This window comes from Cebus imitator, unplaced genomic scaffold (assembly GCF_001604975.1).
Source record: "Cebus imitator isolate Cc_AM_T3 unplaced genomic scaffold, Cebus_imitator-1.0 Scaffold199, whole genome shotgun sequence".
Classification (NCBI taxonomy): domain Eukaryota; kingdom Metazoa; phylum Chordata; class Mammalia; order Primates; family Cebidae; genus Cebus; species Cebus imitator.
Genome location: NW_016107514.1, coordinates 4,413,153 through 4,433,364, shown reverse-complemented (window position 1 = coordinate 4,433,364; position 20,212 = coordinate 4,413,153). Strand labels below are relative to the sequence as shown.

The 20,212-nt window shown below is 35.5% G+C and overlaps 1 protein-coding gene across 3 annotated transcripts in view; it reads right to left on the bottom strand.

Moving 5' to 3' along the window:
* Nucleotides 1-20,212, bottom strand: part of SLC35A3 (solute carrier family 35 member A3) — a 68,091-nt gene that overhangs the window by 8,285 nt on the left and 39,594 nt on the right. For 2 of the 3 annotated variants that reach the window (XM_017547638.2, XM_017547634.2), the window contains exons 5-8: nt 18,010-18,178; nt 12,351-12,469; nt 10,143-10,276; nt 4,006-5,431 (exon numbers count right to left, since the gene is read on the bottom strand). In XM_017547638.2, coding sequence (XP_017403127.1) covers nt 5,341-5,431; nt 10,143-10,276; nt 12,351-12,469; nt 18,010-18,178 — 513 coding nt within the window. In that variant the 3' untranslated portion in view covers nt 4,006-5,340. Of the gene's footprint in view, nt 1-4,005; nt 5,432-10,142; nt 10,277-12,350; nt 12,470-18,009; nt 18,179-20,212 lie in introns of those variants that run through there. The other variant, XM_017547636.2, reaches the window with a different exon arrangement.

Sequence of the window (20,212 nt, the reverse complement as noted above, 5' to 3'; positions counted from 1 at the left end):
AAAAAAAAAAAAAAAAAAAAACAGGCAGTATTATCTATAAGATTCAGATTATAAGATACTTTTGCATAGCACTGAGACTTGAGGATTGTGATATATTTCCAACAAAAGAAGTATTATAATATAAAAAAGAGAATTAAATAGTTTAGGTTAGTGCTTTTCATGAGAGGTCACCAAAGAAAAATATACATTTTTGAAAGGCTGGCACTTTAGTGATTTTTTTTTACAAAGTATTTTGTGTAAGGTTACTTCAGTAGTAAATACAGGACTAAAATCCTGTATATCATCACCATTGATCACCATGCATTCAATTGGCGGTCACAACTGAAGCAATTACATTCAAATTATGAAGAATAATTACTTAACGTTAAGGCTAGTCTACAGATATTTAAAACAAAAAACCTGTTAGGCTGTTACTAACATATAGAAAGATAAATTCTAGCTAGTTTAAATAAACCCAGTCTTTCTTTTTTTGTTGTCTGGGTTTTTGTTTTGTTTGTTTTTTGAGACACAGTCTTACTGTCACTCAGGCTGGAGTGCAGTAGTATCATCATGGTTTACTGCAGCCTCAACTTGCTGGGCTCAAGCAATCCTCCTGCCTCAGCCTCCTGAGTAGCTGGGCCCACAGATGCATGCCAACACACCCAGCTAATTTTTGTAGAAACTAGGTCACCATATGTTGCCCAGGCTGGCCTCAAACTCATGGGCTCAAGCAATTCTTCTGCCTTGGCTTCCCAAAGTGTTGGGATTACAGGAATGAGCCACTGGACCTGGCCAACCCAGTCGTTCATGCTAGAGTACAGGCTAGAGAAAAGGAAGAAAGATCACATATGATAGTGATAGAGGTACTACAGAGCTAGAGAAAAAAATTAAGCGGTTCATTATTTATATATAAAAAGAGAAGATTAATAGATTAGGTCATAGACACAGGTAAATAGGAAAATCAGGAAATATAGAAAAAGATTTGTATAGTTCTTTATGAAATAATCTATTCCAATAAATCTGTTAAATAGGTAATAGCTGGATACCAAAAAATGACAAGAGAAATTTATTTAAAAAGCCATTTAACAAAAGATCACTTTATACATTCCTTTGAATCATGTCCATAAAAAATTTAAATATACAAATTACATTCTCAAACCCAAAAGAACCCTTCTAAACAAAGGAAATACAGATATAGACAAAGTCAGGATCCAAATTATTTTAAAAAGTTTTTAAATTACAGTAAATTATATTTTGTAATAACAAATGAAACAACAGACAGTTTTATACAATTGTTGAAGTTTCAAAAAGCTAAATGATGGAGCAATGGTACCACAATTTAGTTAAGTAAGTACTGTTCACAAATCTTTATGCTTTTGTAATATACCTATTTTAATTGTTACTGAATCTAAAGAGCAAATGTTGAAACAACCAAAAAAATAGAAATGTATTTATTTCTAAACATCCTAATTTTGCTCATATGTCCAAAGTTGTGAATTACAGGAACACCCTCGAGAAGAATCAGGTATTTGGTAAAGCAAGGCACATAGGACCAGATTTTGATAAAAGTGCTTGTTCTCTGCTCCTGTAACTACTTTAAATACCTGGAGATTCTTAAGATGACTTTCAATATAGCATATATAACTTTTGTAAGCCTTTTTTATGTAAAGCATACACCCATAGTAATTAAATATTATAATAGTGAATGTGTAAATCACGAGTGATGCTAAACCCTTAAGAAAAAACCTACCTCAGTTTAATGACTATACAATGACATTTTAAAAGTTCAATAATTTGATATGTAAGAATAATCAGTATTACAGTAACTAATTGTAGAGAACACAATTAGTTTCCTTTCAGATTATATCTTCTTAGAATCTAAATATCAAACTACCTTTCCTTCTATGAAATTATGTGACATTCAATATAAATTGATGTAAACATTTAAGTTTTGCATCTCTAAATTATATAATCCACCATAAAAGTAGCCTACATCTCTAAAATCACTTATTGAAGAATTGATAATATACTATTACTGTGTTAAAACATCCATCTGTTGCATTTTAAACTTTTCTTCCCAAATACCATATTCTTAAATTTTTTTTTTTTTTTTTTTTTTTTTTNAGTCTTGCTCTGTTGCCCAGGCTGGAGTGCAGTGGCGTGATCTCAGCTCACTGCAACCTCTGCCTCCCAGGATCAAGTGATTCTCCAGCCTCAGCCTCCTAAGTAGCTGGGATTACATGTGCACGCTACCACGCCCAGCTAATTTTTGTATTTTTAGTAGAGACGAGGTTTCTCCATGTTGGTCAGGCTGGTCTCGAACTTGTGACCTTGTGATCTGCCCGCCTCAGCCTTCCAAAGTGCTGGGATTATCGGTATGAGCCACTGTGCCCAGCCCATATTCTTAATTTTTAAAAGAACTATCAACTGGCACTCTTCTACCATGAGTTAGCACATTTTCACATTGAACAAAGTAGTTGTGTAATAACAAATAAAAAGTATAGGAATTTAAATAATGAAGGAGTCATCATTATAAAAGCTTGATACAGTAAGACCTGTGGAGGTCATCAAAACACACATCACACACACAAGGAAATGGCATTATCTGTATATGTGATATAATCCTAGGACACAAGTCCACCTTCTCATATATGATTACTTTTTTGTGAATTAAAAATTATGAACGACATAGCCCAATCTCTAATATAAACATTTTCAAACACACTAGAAAAGCAAAATATAAATTATGCCTGTCTAATAAAATTGTGCTTTGAAAATATACTTGACTACTTTGTCCGTTTTTACAACTCTTGTTTACATTTTTATAACTTTTGTTAGGAACCTTGAAAATTGTGTTTAGATACCTAAAAATGTGTTACTACTGTAACTAACATGTCTAATATCCAAACATTTACCTGTATAATTTTTTAAATTATTAAAATAGAAACAGACTAACCCTGAACAATTAAATGTGAATGCACACTGTATTAATACATAAGTACTCAACCAATACTTCAATGTGCGCTAAACATGAATCATTATATTTAGTCTTGAATTCTGTGCATATGCAGGACTTAGATTTTACTTAGCAGGAGGTAATAAGTCTGAATATTATGGCAGTCTAAAACTACCATGTTCAAAATGTGGTGAACTTATTAAACAAATACTCTAAAGGGTGGTTACTGAAAATCATGTTGGGCATCCAGAAAGTTTGCTTGGTACCAATTTGGAATCACCACCAAATTGATTTTAAAGATGTTGTAATTTTAAATGCTTTTAAACTTTGGATGGAACTGATGAGACCTGCAATCTGTAGACTAAGACTGCAAAAGCAAGGTAACACTGCCAGTTCATGTTAGGCAAGTGTACCCAACAGTTTGTAAGATGGTATTTTTGAGCCAAATTCTGTTTAACAAAATCCATGACAGCTATATAAAAATACTTATTTTTTTTACAGTTTTTATATATATTAGAACAGATTTAAAAATATATATACAGTATGGGCTGGGCACGGTGGCTCACGCCTGTAATCCCAGCACTTCAGAAGGCTGAGGCAGGTGGATCACTTGAGGTCAGGGATTCGAGACCAGCTTGGCCAAGATGGTGAAACCCCATCTCTACTAAAAACACAACAAATTTGCTGGTCATGGTGGGGCAAGCCTGTAGTCTCAGCTACTCGGGAGGCTGAGGCAGGAGAATTTCTTGAACCCGGGAGGTGGAGGTTGCACTAAGCCAAGATCACGCCACTGCACTCCAGCCTGGGTGACAGAGCAAGACTCCGTCTCAAAAATAAAACAAAACAAAACAACAACAACAAAAAATATATATATAGACACATACACACACACACAGTATGAATGAAATGAATAAAGTACTTCTTATACTCAGTAATTCTGTCGATAGTCAATAATTAAACCCATATTCAAATTATAGAATTTTTGCCCATCAAATCACCTTACCATTTCTAACATATTCTCTTCCCTTTGAACCAATTTATTAAGTAACTCATGTAATCTGCATCCTCAGCTCCAGTGTTAAAAAGGAAAAAAAAAAAAAAAAAACACTATTTTAAAGCAAAATGGTGGCTCCTTCTCAGCAGCTTTTGTGGGAACACAGAAAGGGAATTAAAATTTGGCTACCTCTCCCAGTCATGTGATGAGAGTATTCCTGGGAACAGTAGGTTTATGAGAGACCTAAAAAGCTCTTCTGAGCAGGCTTGAATTTAAAATTATAGTGCTGTTTAAAATAATGTAATATGGCAATCTGGAATGTCTCCAAGAAAAGTCATTTGGTCTCAGTCTCTGACATCTGTACTATTATATTTGTTTGAGTGTTGTTTTTGTCAATAGTTGTAGATTAAAGAAGTTTTTACAGATCAGTGAGTAAAAGGTTCATTTAATAACTTTCTAACTGTATACAATATATGCTTGATAGTTCAAAATTCTAATGTAGATATTACACAATAATTATTTTAAATTATTAAATCCTTTTAAATTACATTTTGAAAATTTAATGGCAATTACACACAAATTTTAATTTAAAATAAAATTAAGGATTTAACTGATTTACAGAAATAAAATGCAATTAAGAGATTAAAGGCTAACCTCCATTACTATGAAATTCACTGGCTACTATTTAGCACAGGAGCAACTGGATTGCTTTCAGCAGTATTGAAGCACTAAAGTATCTTAAAATTCATATGGAGAAATAGTGTGTATCTCTACATTAAATCTAGATATAATATTTATTCTCTGACAAATCATACCCAGAATAGTACTTTATTAATATTTAGGTAACTGAACAAAAACCATTTAGCAATCCTTCATTTAGTAATCTTTTGTATAAATATAAAAATCTCTGATAAGTGAAATGTTTTTTTAAATTATACTTCTTTTTTTCACAGCTTTATAGGTAATTATAATTTTCAAACTTTGAATATTTCATGTGATTTGATATAGCTGTACAGAAAGAGTAAGATAAAAACATTTAATAAGATTAAATCTAATTTGCAAAAAATTGATATTTGACATTTGTTGTGTGCTCTTGCAAAGAGTGCATAGAACATTTCTGCAGCAATCAAAAAGGTAAAATCTTTTTAAACTCAGATTTCAAGTTTCCTCTAATATTCCTTCTAATTCTAATCCCTGGAAATACTCTCAAGTTTTGATTTCTAGATGCAATGTGTTTTGTTACATATACACATATTTTATCCTTAAACTTTTATATTTTTAACCATTTAAACAATATGATCAGATTCAGCATGATGATATCTTCACAGACTCTGTAGAAGTCCTCTGTGCAAGATTAATGTCGAGATTCCTAGTGGACCATCGTGAAAAACCAGTTAAAGATAGTATACAACTAAGCTTTAGTGGGATTTCCTGCAGGTTTGGGATCATAACCATATAAGAAAGTAGCTGTTATTACAAGGATGGCTCCAAGGAAAAAGACACTGAATAAGACGAAGACAAAATAAAAAAGAGAAAATCAGATTAAAAGCAAAACAAGTTCCCTCTATTTCCTTACTATAAAAACAATTATAAGTTGGGGCAAAATGTTTCAGTAACATGGCTAAAAATTCTTGAATACTTACTACATTCCAGGTATCTGGCTAAGTGCTTATATGCATTGTTTCATTGAATTCTCACAACTCTATGAAGATGTACTAGTATTATCTTCATTTTTTACATGTGAAGAAACAGTTTTAAATAATTTAAATAACTTGTCTAAAGTCCCATAACTTCAAGAGGAAGTTTCATCTTAATAGGGATTTTAAGTTTCACCTTAATAGAGATTTTGTATGCAACACATTCAATAACAAAAGGTCTTAATTCTTTAGTTGAACATATGAAAGGAAAATTTTTATGTTAAACCAAGGTGAAGTTTAGTTTAAAATCCACGATAATAGGCAAAACTCAGAACCAATTTATATAGGATGCTTTACAAAAGGAAATTATATTAAATACAGGGAATTCTTGGTTTCCTCTTTATCCTATATACCTATAGATATAGTCTACCTTACAATAAATTGGAAATGAATTTACACTGGATGTGTAAACCAGACTACAAATATTATTATTATTTTTTTTTTTTGGAGACAAATGTCACCCTTGTTCCCCAGGCTGGAGTGCAATGGCGCGATCTTGGTTTGCTGCAACATCTGCATCCTGGGATCAAGACAGTCTCCTGTCTCAGCCTCCTGAGTAGCTGAGATTACAGGCATGTGCCACCACACACAGCTAATTTGTATTTTTAGCAGAGACAGAGTTTCACCATGTTGGTCAGGCTGTTCTCAAACTCCCGACCTCAGGTGATCCTCTTGCCTTGGCCCCCAAAAATGCTGGGGCTACAGGCATGAGCTACCGCACCCAGGCATGCATGCATGCATTCATTCATTCATTTAAAGACAGGGTCTCACTCTGTCGTCCAAGCTCTGGAGTGCAGTGCTGCGATCATGACTCACTGCAGCCTCGACTCCGGGGTTCAAGCAATCCTCCCAACTCAGTCTCCTAAGTAGCTGGGACTACAGGTGCAAACCACCCCACCTGGCTAATTTTTCTATTTTTTGTAGAGCCGAGGTCTCATTTTGTTGCCCAGGCTGATCTTGAACTCCTAGGCTCAAGTGATCTGCCTCAGACTCCCAATGTGCTGGGATTACAGGCATGAGACACTGAATCTTAACTTTATTATTTTTTTGAGACGGAGTCTCACTCTATTGCCCAGGTTGGAGTGCAGTGATGTGATCTCAGCTCACTGCAAACTCCACCTCCCAGGTTCAAGCAATTCTCCTGCCTCAGCCTCCGAGTACCTGGGATTACAGGTGTGTGCCACCACACCTGGCTAATTTTTTGTATTTTTAGTAGAGACGGGATGTCACCATGTTGGCCAGGCTGGTCTCAAACTCCTGACCTAAAGTGATCCGCCCACCTCGGCCTTCCAAAGTGGAATCTTAACTTTTAATGTGTACATTTTTAAAAATGCTATTATAGAGACATAAGTTAGTTTTGGTTTTAAAGTTTCTACTAATAGTTCAAAGCCATGCTCCTGGGATTTTTTTTTTAATTGTCTGTAAATGAAAAATAATTACTAATTATTACTAAAAGACCCTTCATAATAAGGTCCCCCCAAACTCATCCTCCCACTTCATGCCACCCAGTCTATAATTCAGCCACTCTACTCAGGGAACACAGCATATCCTTTCACAACAGTGTCTTTAGAGATAACTATTCCCTCTGTCCACAGTTTCCTTGCCTCTAAAGAAAAATAACAATTCAGGTCTAATGTCTCCAAGACTCACTCCTGGAGGCACAACTTACCACACTGTCATTAAATGATATATTATTTACAGGTCCACTCCCCTGCTCAACCATGTGCTCTGCATTCACTGTGGTGCGCACAGTGCCTAGCATATATAGGGAGCTCAGTAATTATCTGTTATGATTAATAACTAGATTTGACTTGACTTTTCAAAAGACCTGAATGCAGCTATACATATAAGATTATTAGGATAACATAAAACATCCTATAATGTATCTTGAAGAAACTGCTACCACATTAAGATTTGGTAATTATTAATTACTAGATACTGTCTTCATCAGTCAATATGAACTATTCTTGGCTTTCTGGAAGTCCACAATAGCATGGACTGAAAGTTCATGCTCAACTGAAACATTATATGATCTACCTTTGTATCCACTGCAGGATTCCTTTCTATGTCTTTAGCAGGATGTACTTGAAGACCGACCTGTTTTTCAAGCCAGCAATTTTTAGATGGTTCTGAGAGAGAAAACTGTCTCAGTAAAAAATATTAGGAAAAAATTATCAGAATGTAATGATTATTTCAAGGATTTGAGCATCCTCTAACAGAATTATTATATATACTTCTATTGTTGCATTGATCATACTGTTGTAATTTATTCATGTCTGTCTCTCCAATCACCGTGATGACCTTGAAGACAAGAAATTGTGTCTCATTCATGCACTCCTTTTCCAGGAGCTAGCACAGTGGCCAGCAGGCACATAGTAGACACTTAATAAACATTTGATAAAAGAATATGCAACCCTAAATGAAAGAATGGTAATACCAATAAGCAAAATAACAAGCACAAGAAAAATAATTTAGGAAAGTGGGTACTAGTGATATTTTATCAGCAGGGATGTCTAACAGTCAATAGAATAAAGGGATCTAGAGTTTATGTGAAATTTAAACTTATCTTCATAGAGAAGACAGATATGACATGGCAGTGGATGAGATGGCCAAGAGAGTAAGCAAGGATTGACAAGTTACCAGAGAGACAAACAGAAAGGTAAGTATAGGCGTACCCTTTCAGAGAAGCCAAAACAAACAAACAAAAACCCAGTTTCAGGAGGTGGAATGGGGCTAAAGGTAAATATTACATTTAGAATAGAATTGAATGAAGATTGAGAAAATGTCATTAGATTTATTACTGAAAATGGATTCTTCACAAAAGTAAGATGCATAAAGATAGAGAGCTTAGTTATCTATTTTAGGAAAAATCCAACTTCCCCTTCTGGCTTGGTGTCCTGAACATACTCTCAACATATTCATTCTTTCATTCATTCAATAATAGCAGTATCATTGTCTTTTTTCTTTCTGTCTTCAACCCAACAAACCTTACATATTTCCTCAGAAACATAATTCACAGGCAGATGTATTTCTCATTGCCAAACTACTACTCTTTGTCCCTCTGTTGGTTTACTTGTTCATTTATTTGTTTTTTCCCTGCATAATTCAAAGATTTAATTACCTCAGCTTTACATATGGCTCAGTTTTTTTTTTTTAAAGGTATGCTTTTTAAAGTAAAATCTAAAAATCTGAAAGTTCCAAACATTCTCAAATTATATTAAGCCATATACTTTCCTCATCTAATTAACAGGGAATAAGACTCAGATTAAGAAATTAAGACATAAGTGTTCACTATTAGTCTGGTTTCACTAGCTAAGTGATTCATTTCCATACCAAGCGGAAAACAGAAATGCTTTAAAATTTTTGCCTCATAAGGATTACAGATGTCAACATGTATTTTCCAGATCTATTGTCTAGACTGCTAAAAAAGAAAGCCATAAATGTTCAATATAAAAATATAAAAAGCATATTATATTTTTCTAGTGCCAAATTCCAACCATAATCCTATTTTACTCTCAAAAACACAAATGAGTTAGGCACAGTGGCATATGCCTATAATCCCAGCACTCTGAAAGGCAGAGGTAAGAGGATTGCTTGAGGTAAGGAGTTCAAGATCAGCCTGGGCAACACTGCACATCTACAGTCCCAGCTATCCAGGAGGCTGAGGCAGAGGATTGCTTGAGCCCAGGAACCTGAAGCTGCAGTGAGCTACGATCATGCCACTGCACTGCACACTGGGTGACAAACTGAGATCTGTCTCAAAAATATAAATATATAAATAATAAACAAACAAATAAATAAATACATAAAAGATCCTTGGGCGGTTCCAAAGATTAGAGATTGAGAAAATCAGGAGAGGAGTAAAGTTGGAGGAAAACCAAGAGTGGTGTCCGGGAAGCAATTAAAATATAATCCCATTAGTCTGGGATTATAAACAAAAAATTAGAATTTTCAATACCGTCTGTAATGGATATTCATTACACTCAATTTTTCCTGATGCTATCTTCTCCCTTAGCATCCATAAAACTACCGAGTACTGGGTCTCCTGCCTCGCCTTTAAGTCCTCCTATAATTCCTTTCCAAACTGCTCTTCCTGCCACCACCTAATTGAGTTTTCTCACAAGCCACATTCTCTACATAAACTGTCTTCTTCAAGGAAGTCATACACTCTCCTGACTTTAGTTATGTAAATTCTGTATTTTAAAAATGTCATTCATTATATGACTTATTTTTATGACATTATATGACATTAAATTTTTTATATGACTTTTTACTTTGTAGGGAAAATATTCAGATTTATTTATTGGGAAAATTCTGGCCAGCCAAATTTGTATAAAAAACTTTTCAGGAGACTTTCTTTCATGAATTTAATTTGAAATATTTTTTAAAACATAGTTAAATAAATTTTTTAAATTATATTTCAATGATTCTTCAAATTTATCAGATCACCTTACAAAGAATTCTAGTATTTGTATATACTTTTAGGGATTTAAAGAAATATAAAAGAATATTTTACCTGGTTGGCACAAAATCTTGAAGCCAAAAATAGGAGATCAGTGTTGATAATATTATAGATAAAGAGGTTGCAAATCCTTTTAAAATATTATCTGCATACTTAATAACAGCAGCTATTACAAGGCCTCCAAGTGCCTGCAGAAGTTTTTAAAAAATATTTTTTTAAACACGTATATAAAACTGCATTTCCAAACAATTTCATTATTGAATAAAGCTTTAGGCTTTTGTCCTATAAATTCAAACCCATTATAGTAAGGGATTATTTTAAACATCTTTTATAACCAATAGACTTCTAGGTTTTGTTCAATAACCCTCTTATTTCAAAAGGTATTTAATAAAAGTAACTACCAGGACAATCTGCAGTTTGTTATAATGGAGTTTGACCGTATTACAAATAAAATGTCTATCATTATCCAATTTAGTAATTAAACATCACTTGTTTGACAAATATGGGAGGACTGGTCACTCTAAATAGTGAAATATTTTTACTTTTGAGTAAAATTAGTAATTGGAGTCATGTCACAGCCTTTCAATGGCCTCTTAATTTGGCCTTTTTCCTATAGTTTCTCCCCATTCAAATCCAGCTCTCATTGCTGTCAGATTAAGCTTCCTAAAGCACAGCGTTAATTTTGCTTTTTAAGACTGTAGAAAGAAATTTCTACCTGGTCCCCAACAAATTCCCAATTTCAGCTACTTTAATAATGAGGTTTTACTATACTATACACTTTTGCTTTCTGCCAAAGACTACTTATCAATTTCCAAATCTGGGTTACCTATTGTAACAACTTTCTTTTCTTTTTCCTTCCCTTTCTTTCCCTTTCCCTTTTTCCCTTTCCCCTTTTTTCCCTTTTTCTCTTTCTTTCCTTTCTTCCTTCTTTTTTTTCTTTTCTTTTCTTTCTTTTCTTTTCTTTCTCTCCCTCCCTCCCTCCCTCCCTCCTTCCTTCCTTCCTTTCTTTCTTTCTTTTTTGAGATAGAGTCTCATTCTCTTGCCAGGCTGGAGTGCAGTGGTGCGATCTCGGCTCACTACAACCTCCGCCTCCTAGGTTCAAGCGATTCTCCTGCCTCAGTCTCCCAAGTAGCTGACACTACAGGCACACACCACGACGGCCAACTAATTTTTTTATACTTTTAGTAGAGACAGTGTTTCACAGTGTTGGCCAGTATGGTCTCGATCTCTTGACCTCGTGATCCGCCTGCCTTGGCCTCCCAAAGTGCAGGGATTACAGGTGTGAGCCACAGTCCCCGGCCCTGTAACAACTTTCAGAACAGCTCTTCTACGATCAAAGCTTTATTTAGAGAAAGTCATAAATTATGCCAATTGAGCTTACTAATGTTGTCGTTCATCTACTTACTCCCTATTGAATCCCTCATGCCAGTTATACCAAACTTTATTTTTCTCGTGTCTTCAGCCCTTTTTTAAGAGAAGGGGGCTTCCTCTCTTTGCTGGAATAAGATACATCCATGCATAAACTCTCTTGACTCGCCCTATCTCCACTTCAAATTTTCTCTTAAATTTTGTTTTCAAATTTTCCTTTATGCTTGTCTCCTTTTCTGTTATCTTAAAAATAGAAGTATCCTATCTACTTTTAAAACACAATTATCTTTTGCTGTCTTCACCTTCCTTTCTGGAACCTTGCTTCTTAGGCTTCAAACATCTCTAGAACAGGAGGCTCTGAGGACAGTGACTTGTATCTTCATTTTTATATCCTCTAGAATTCTCAATATGTATTTTTTGAAGATGTAATTAATTACTCAACCCTTGAACAATTTCAAGCTATATATAAACTAAATTTGACAGAAGTTTTCCAATATGTAACTACAATATGAGGCTATGAACTGTCACAGAATTAAATATCTAGATCTGCTTCTTGGGTCTTAATGGCTGATCACAGACTTCCTGTACAATGATAAGACTTGTAGAAAAATCAAATATATTTGCCTTTAGCTTCAACTCTTTTATTCTTAAACTTGTATTTTCATTATGTTACATTTAAGTAGCACATAGTTCATTAAAGACCCCTTTTCAAAATAAGTTTTCATTACAGCATTAAGATCACTTCTATTTTAACTTCCTTGAATATACTAGACACAATGAGATCACTAACAGGAGAAACCTTTTTCCCTCACATCAGTATATCAGGAGCTACTTTGATTCTTTATATTAAAATCGAGTTTATTAGCATTAAATCTAAGACTTTAAATGCTTTACCTGAAGAACAACTACTATCCAGGTCAGTTGATTATATCCCTGAAAAAATCCATTCTTTGATACCAGTTCTCCATCATAAATGTATACACCCATTAATCCAAATATACTTCCAAAGAAACCTAAAAAAAAAAGTAAAGACTACATGATATATCATTTAGTTTGTCTGAAGAGACATATTTTTCCACTGAGATTTCAAATAATTTTATACTTAACTTTTTCTTTTTGATAAAATTAGATTACTTTTTAAAATCTTTACTTGCTTTTGTAAACTTAACGAAAGTATACTTAGTACTATATTATGACTACAAGACAAAGACATACAAATAAAAAAAGACAAAGACATAGAATATAAAAAAAACAGGCATTACCAACTTTGGAGCACTAAAATAATACAATGCACAAATTAGATGATTACATGGCTAGCCCATTCAAATATTTTATGTGCAAATTGCTCACATTTGGGATATGTCATTGTTCTTCTATCTTCCTCTTGCTACTTCTAGATTTTCAAATATTCATATATACAAATATAAAAGCTCAGGGCTGGGCGCAGGAGCTCACATCTGTAATCGCAGCACTTTGGGAGGCCGAGGCGGGCAAATCACCTGAGGGTGGGAGTTCGAAACCAGACTGACCAACATGGAGAAACCCCTTCTCTACTAAAAATACAAAATTAGCTGGGCATGGTAGTGCATCCCTGTAATCCCAGCTACTCGGGAGGCTGAGGCAGGAGAATCGCTGGGAGGCAGACGTTGCAGTGAACCGAGATTGTATACCACTGCACTCCAGCCTGGGCAAGAGAACGAGACTCCATCTCAAAAAAAGAAAAAAAATAAAAAGAAAAGCTCAGGCAGGGGGTACAGTATTTTTCCTCATTAAGAAGTTTCAAGGCTGGGTGCAGTGGCTCACACCTGTAATCCCAGCACTTTGGGAGGCCAAGGCGGGCGAATCACCTGAGGCCGGGTGTTCGAGACCAGCCTGACCAACATGGAGAAACCCTGTCTCTACTAAAAATGTAAAAAAACTTGCAAGGCATGGTAGTGCATGCCCGTAATCCTAGCTACTTGGGAGGCTGAGGGAGGAGAATTGCTTGAGCCCAGGAGGCAGAGGTTGCAGTGAGCCAAAATCACGCCATTGCATTCCAGCCTGGGCAACAAAGCAAAACTCTGTCCAAAAAAAAAAAAAAAAGAAGAAGAAGTTTTAGGCACAGTGGCTCACGCCTGAAATCCCAGCACTTTGGGAGGCCAAAGCAGGAGACTCGAACTCAGGAGTTTAAGACCAGCCCAGGCAGCACAGCAAGACTCCATCTCTACAAAAAAAAAATTTTTTTTTTTTTTTTTTGAGACGGAGTTTTGCTCTTGTTACCCAGGCTGGAGTGCAATGGCGCGATCTCGGTTCACCGCAACCTCCATCTCCTGGGTTCAAGCAATTCTCCTGCCTCAGCCTCCTGAGTAGCTGGGATTACAGGCACGCGCCACCATGCCCAGCTAATTTTTTGTATTTTTAGTAGAGACGAGGTTTCACCATGTTGACCAGGATGGTCTCGATCTCTTGACCTCGTGATCCACCCGCCTTGACCTCCCAAAGTGCTGGGATTACAGGCGTGAGCCACCGCGCCCGGCCCCAAAAAATTTTTTTAATTAGCTGGGTGTAGTGGTACATGCCTGTAGTCCTAGTTACTCATGTGGCTGAGGTGGGACAATCACTTGAGCCCAGAAGTTTGAGGTTACAGTGAGCTATGATTTTACCACTGCATTCCAGTCTGAGCAACACAGTGAGATAATCTCTAAATAAATAAATAAAGTTTTGTTTTGATAGTATAATAATAACTAATATCCAAAAACATCACGGCTAAGAAATAGTCATAGAAAACATTAGATTCTGTGTTACTAAAGTTTCACTGTTAGAGAAAGTCAACTTGATGAGAGCAGAAACTGTCTTGTTCATGCTGAATCTCATCTCAAAAACATAGTCTAACATATGACTATCGGAACTAAGAGATTCCCGGAAGCATTGCTGGGCTATAAAGAAAGAAATGCATGCTTATAGGACCACTTCTTCTGGGTAGTCTTTGAAATATATGCAGTTAAAGAGTACAAGGGTAAAGCAATTTTTATAAATAAACTCATAATTAATTAAAATAGTCCACGGTACAAAGAAGTGAAAAGGATGTGAAATGCTCTAAAATTCCACTTAAGTCAGCTTTATCCTTTTACTTTTTGAGACAAGATCTTGCTTTGTCGCCCAGGCTGGAGTACAGTGGCATAACTGCAACCTCCGCCTCCTGGGTTCAAGTGATTTTCCCACCTCAGCCTCCCAAGTAGCTGGGATTACAGGTGTACGCCACCATACCTAGCTATTTTTTGTATTTTTAGTGAGACAGGGTTTCACCACGTTGGCCAAGCTGGTCTTGAACACATACATATATAAAATACATAAACACACATATATAAAATACCATCAGCTGAGTTGCATATATAACATATGTGTGCGTGTATACACACACACACACACACACACATACATATATGTATATATATGTATATATATATATATATACACATTTTTTTTTTTTTTTTTTTTTGGAGAAGGGTTTTACTGTGCCACTCAGGCTGGAGTGCAGAGGCGCAATCACAACTCACTGCAGCCTTGACTTTTTGGGACTCAAATGTTCCTCCCACTTCAGCCTCCAAGTAGTTTGGACCACACGCACATGCTACCACGCCTGGCTAATCTTTGTGGGTTTTTTTGCACAGACAGAGTTTTGTGGTGTTGCTCAGGCTGGCCTCCCAATTCCTAAGCTCAAGCAATCTGCCTCCTTTGGCCTCTCAAAGTGCTAGGATTACAGGTGTGAGCCACTGCATCCCACTTTGCATATCTATATATTTTAAGAAACAGGGTCTCACTATGTTGCCTGGATCTCCAACTCCTGGTTCTCAAGCAATCCTCCCTTCTCAGCCTCCCAAGTATCTGGGACTAGTAGCACAAGCTACCACATCTGGCTAAAGTTTTTTAATTTAAAAAAGTAAGACTTTGTAATTACTAAAAAAAGTATACATTATAGAAGGATACATATATGTCATACATGTCAGTATGAACAAATCTACTGCATTCTAACAGTTGCATAATATTCCTCTGTATGGATTACAATAGAAAATATATAACCGCATGTAACAGGAATTATTCCAAGTGCTTCATGTATGTTAACCCATATATGACACTAGTTGGTAGACACTTTTATGTTCATTTTATAGATGAAAAAACTGAAGCACAGAGCGGTTGCATAACTTGCTCACACTACTGGTAAATCATGGGTTTAGGAGAGAATATGATCTTAATCACTACACTATATATTATATCAATAATTTATTTAACCAGTCCTCTAAATGTTTCCTATTTTTTTGGATTGTAACCAATGGCTGAAACAATAATCCTGACATCTATCTTTGTGCTCTTATGGGATAGATCCTTATCTAGACTTGGAATTCTTACATTACAGCGTACATGTGTTTAAAATTTTGGCAAATATTCCCAGATTGAAATCCAACACGGTCATATCAATCTAGACTCCTGGCAACAACAGGTAATAGATTTACTGCTTCTCTATTCTCTGGCTAATGTTAGATCTTACCATGTTAATCTTTGACAATTCGATGTTTGAAAAATGCTATTACATTGTTTTAGTTTGTTCTTGTAATTTTGAATTGTGATAGGCAATTATTTAAGTATTCTTTCAAAAACATTAAGTCTGTTACTATTTTTTTCTATGAGCATTGGAGCTTATGTGGTCACCAAAGAATAAGAAATCCATGAAGCACATTAGAATCATGATTTCTGCTTTGTCTTCCATTTTTGTCTTACAATTCAAGAAAAGTTTAGGCAACTCACACAAACCTTGACTATTTATTTTTTCTTATATTGCATATTTATAAAAAGAGTTGACATTTATTAGTGCTCACTATACGTAAGATACTTTATTTTTTTTTTTTTCCTTTTGAGATGAAGTTTCATTCTTGTTACCCAGGCTAGAGGGCAGTGGCACAATCACAGCTCACTGCAACCTCCACCTCCCAGGTTCAAGTGATTCTCCTGCCTCAGCCTCCCGAGTAGCTGGAATTACAGGCACCCGCCACCACACCCAGCTAATTTTTTTGTATTTTTAGTAGAGACGGGGTTTCATCGTGTTGGCCAGGCTGGTCTCAAACTCCTGACCTCAAGTGATATGCCAGCCTTAGCCTCCCAAAGTGTTGGGATTACAGGAGTGAGCCACAGCGCCAGGCCTAGACACTTTATTCTAAACACTTGACATGTATTAATCTCATTTAATCCTCATAGTAACACATGAGACAGGTAGTATAATTTAGTTCATTTTGCCGATGAGGAAAGTGAAGCAGAGAAACCTAAGTAACTTCCCTATGGTCCCATAGGTGGTAAGTGATGAAATTAGGATTTGACTGGTCTGACTTCAAAGCCAAGTATTCTTAACCCCTCTGCGATAGACACATTACTTCTAAAATGGGGAATTAAACTTCTTAATGCTTTTAAAGCCTGTGAGCTTACCATCTAGACAAACCAAAGAAGCTAATAAAATTTTGCATTAAAAATATTTACCTTCAATATTTTCAAGAAAAAAAAATGACACATTTCTACAAATTTTGCAGAGAAACTTAAAGAAATCCTATGTGATAAAATGAAGGTTCAATCTGTTATTACATTATTTGAAAACAGCTAGAAGGATGAACTTTAATAAAATTTGGAAGATTTGACATAAAATATAGGCCATTAGAAATACAGACAATTTAATGCGTAGGGCCTGGAGGGGCCTATATGACTGCTGATCAAGACAGATGAGGTACAACAGAGTCACACTACCTGGATTCAAATCCTGAGTCCATTACTTACCAGTAATGTGAGCTTAGACAAGTTATTTAACTCTCTGCACTTTAGTTTCCTCATGTATAAAATGGTATATGGACAGAAAAAAAAAGTAGCAGTGTCAAAGGTAAACCTCAAAGTCACAAGGATAAAAGCTTAAAATAGAATGTGTTGATTTGCAGATGAGTTGCTTTTCACATGGGCAGTTCCATATACCATCAACCAAAATGAATGTATGCCAGGAATATTAAATGCTGGAATCTTCATAGGGGGATTTAAATATTATAATACTAAAAGAAGTTTAAATATTTGTTCAAAGCCTTCAATATGAGATGTTTCTTCTTTTAAACTATTTACCTTCAATAAGAAAAATGCTGCAGTACTTAAGGGCTAAAACATAACATTTTAAAATCAAATGGCACAAAAATTCATCATTTCAAACTTCCTTCATTTAATTATCTTAATCATCCTTTCCAGGAATAAAATATGTAAGTTATTTGCAAAAACTTCTGTGAAAGAAGTGGCAACCAACGATAAAGTTACTAAGGCTCCCAATAGTAAAGACAGAAACATATACCTTTATGTCACAGATGTAAGTTTTTCATATTCTTAAATAAAAGGTATTGATTTAAAATAAAATTTTTTAAAAGACAAAAACATTGCCAGATATTTGGATCAATAGCAGATTTTATGCAAGGCTCATTTATTTAAAGATGTATAGAAATCTTTAAATATAACAAAATAATCACTTTTAAAATATTATTAGAAAACATTTAAAACTTACCAAGCTGAATGTTTCTTATCCACACCGATTGTTTTGTTTCTTTTAAGATTTTCTCAAAGTAAACCCCAGCAAAGCCACTTGAAAAACATGCTGTGAGAACTGCCATGAGCCCTACAAATTGAGAGCCAGCTGAAAGTTCCTTAGAATCAAGTTGAGAATCTGAGGGCCACTAAATAAGAAGAAAAATAAAATTGAAGTTTAATTGCCATAATATTTTACATAAACATATTGAGAGCCCACTTTTGGACCATAACTTAAAAAATGCAACCAATATCATTTTAGGGATTGCAGAGGAGAGCTTTTGACATAAAACCTTACAATCATTTTTTTCCTCACAGTGATAATATATTACATTACAACTTATAATTTCAAAAAGTACCATAGAAATAATAAATATTTTATATTTCATATCTTACAGAGACCAGTGTTACCTTGAGATAATTCCTTGAAGTTTAATTTATTAAAAAGCAACATCTCAAATATAGGTAAAATAAAGAATGAGAATCTCATTCTTTCTCTGCTGCCTCAGCAAAAGTAGAGATCAGATGGAAAGTGGTGTGCTAAATCAAGTATAATAAAGAGAAGATTGGGAGGTGAACCCCAAACACTGTCAGGAAAAGACAGTCCAACAGATAGCAAGGGAAAACTCTGAGTACAGGACACTATAAATGAAATGTGTTGGAAGGGCCTCCCAGATCATTGCACCAGGGATGGTACCCTATGGCTTGGATGTTACTGACCCTTAATCTCATCAATTGATATCTTGTAACTACTGTTAAATTTTCTTTTGCATCTATTTCTTCCCTCCTCAGTTTGATCTTCTACTAGCTAGACTTCTTTTTTTGAGACATAGTCTCACTCTGTCACCCAGGCTGGAGTGCAGTGCATGATCATCAAGGCTCACTGCAGCCTCAGCCTCCCTGGGCTCAGGTGATCTACCTTATTAGCCTCCCCATTAGTTGGGACTACAGGTGCAGACCACCACACCCAGCTAATTTCTGTATTTTTTTGGTAAAGACAGGATTTCACCATGTTGCCCAGGATGGTCTCAAACTCGTGGGCTCAAGCAATCTGCCTGCCTTGGCCTCCCAAAGTGCTAAGATTATGGGTGTGAGCTACTATGCCCAACCTAGCTGGACATCTTAAAGCCATTTTTCCTTCTCAAACTGTACTTTTCATAGCTACCAAAGACTTTTCAATTAATGTGTTAACTAATTTTTAATAACGAAATTGTTCACTCTCTATTATGAGTAAGTTGATACTCATTCCTTATCTCTTGAAACTACCTACTTTTTTCCTGGGTTCTCTCCTCTAATCTTTATATTTATTCTAGTCCAACCGACTCTTTGTGATGATAGAAATGTTCTGTATCTTCACCCTCCAACAGGGTAATCACTACTTTTATGTGGCTACTGAGCACTTGAAATGTGGGTAGTGCGACCAAGGAACCGAAATTTTAATTTAATTTTAACTAATTAAATTTAAATAGCTACATATGGCTTTTGGCTACCCTCTTGGACAGTGTAGTTCTGCAGCATAGTTTATAGAAATCCCCTCTACCCTAGAGAGTTGATTCATAGAAGCACTGACATCTCTTTTGAGCTCAGGTCTAAGATTTCAGTTGCTGCTATCCAGAAACTTATTCCCTTAAAGCCAACGTGACTAAAATGTACCCATTCCTCTTCAGAGCAAACATGCCTTTTGATATCTTTATATCTATTAAAAATGCCACCATTCAAACCTAGGTTTCTTAATCTCCTTACTCACCATTCCCTATGATATTTATTGGTCTTACACTCATATTGATTCTTCTAACAACTCTTTCATCACTGCTGTGGGACATTCCAATCCCATTAGCCTGCCAGTTTGGGTCCCTGTCATGCTTTCTAACTCCTCTCCATTCCTTCAGTCTTTCTCCCCTCCAATCTGCCCTGCATGCCTCTAAGATTTCTCTGATATGCCTCTCTGCCTTCCAACTCTCCAGTGAGGCCTTACAGCCAAAAGCAGTCAAGACCAAGCTCCTGTCTCAATACTGAAGACCATGTATAATGTAGGACCAATCTGTATTTTGTAATTTCATCTCTCACTATATCTTTGTGAATTCTTTGTTCTGACCAAAGAAGACTATCACGACTCCTTAACTTAGCTTGTGCTCATCCACAGATCAATATCTGTATTTTTTTTTTTTTTTTTTTTTTTTTTT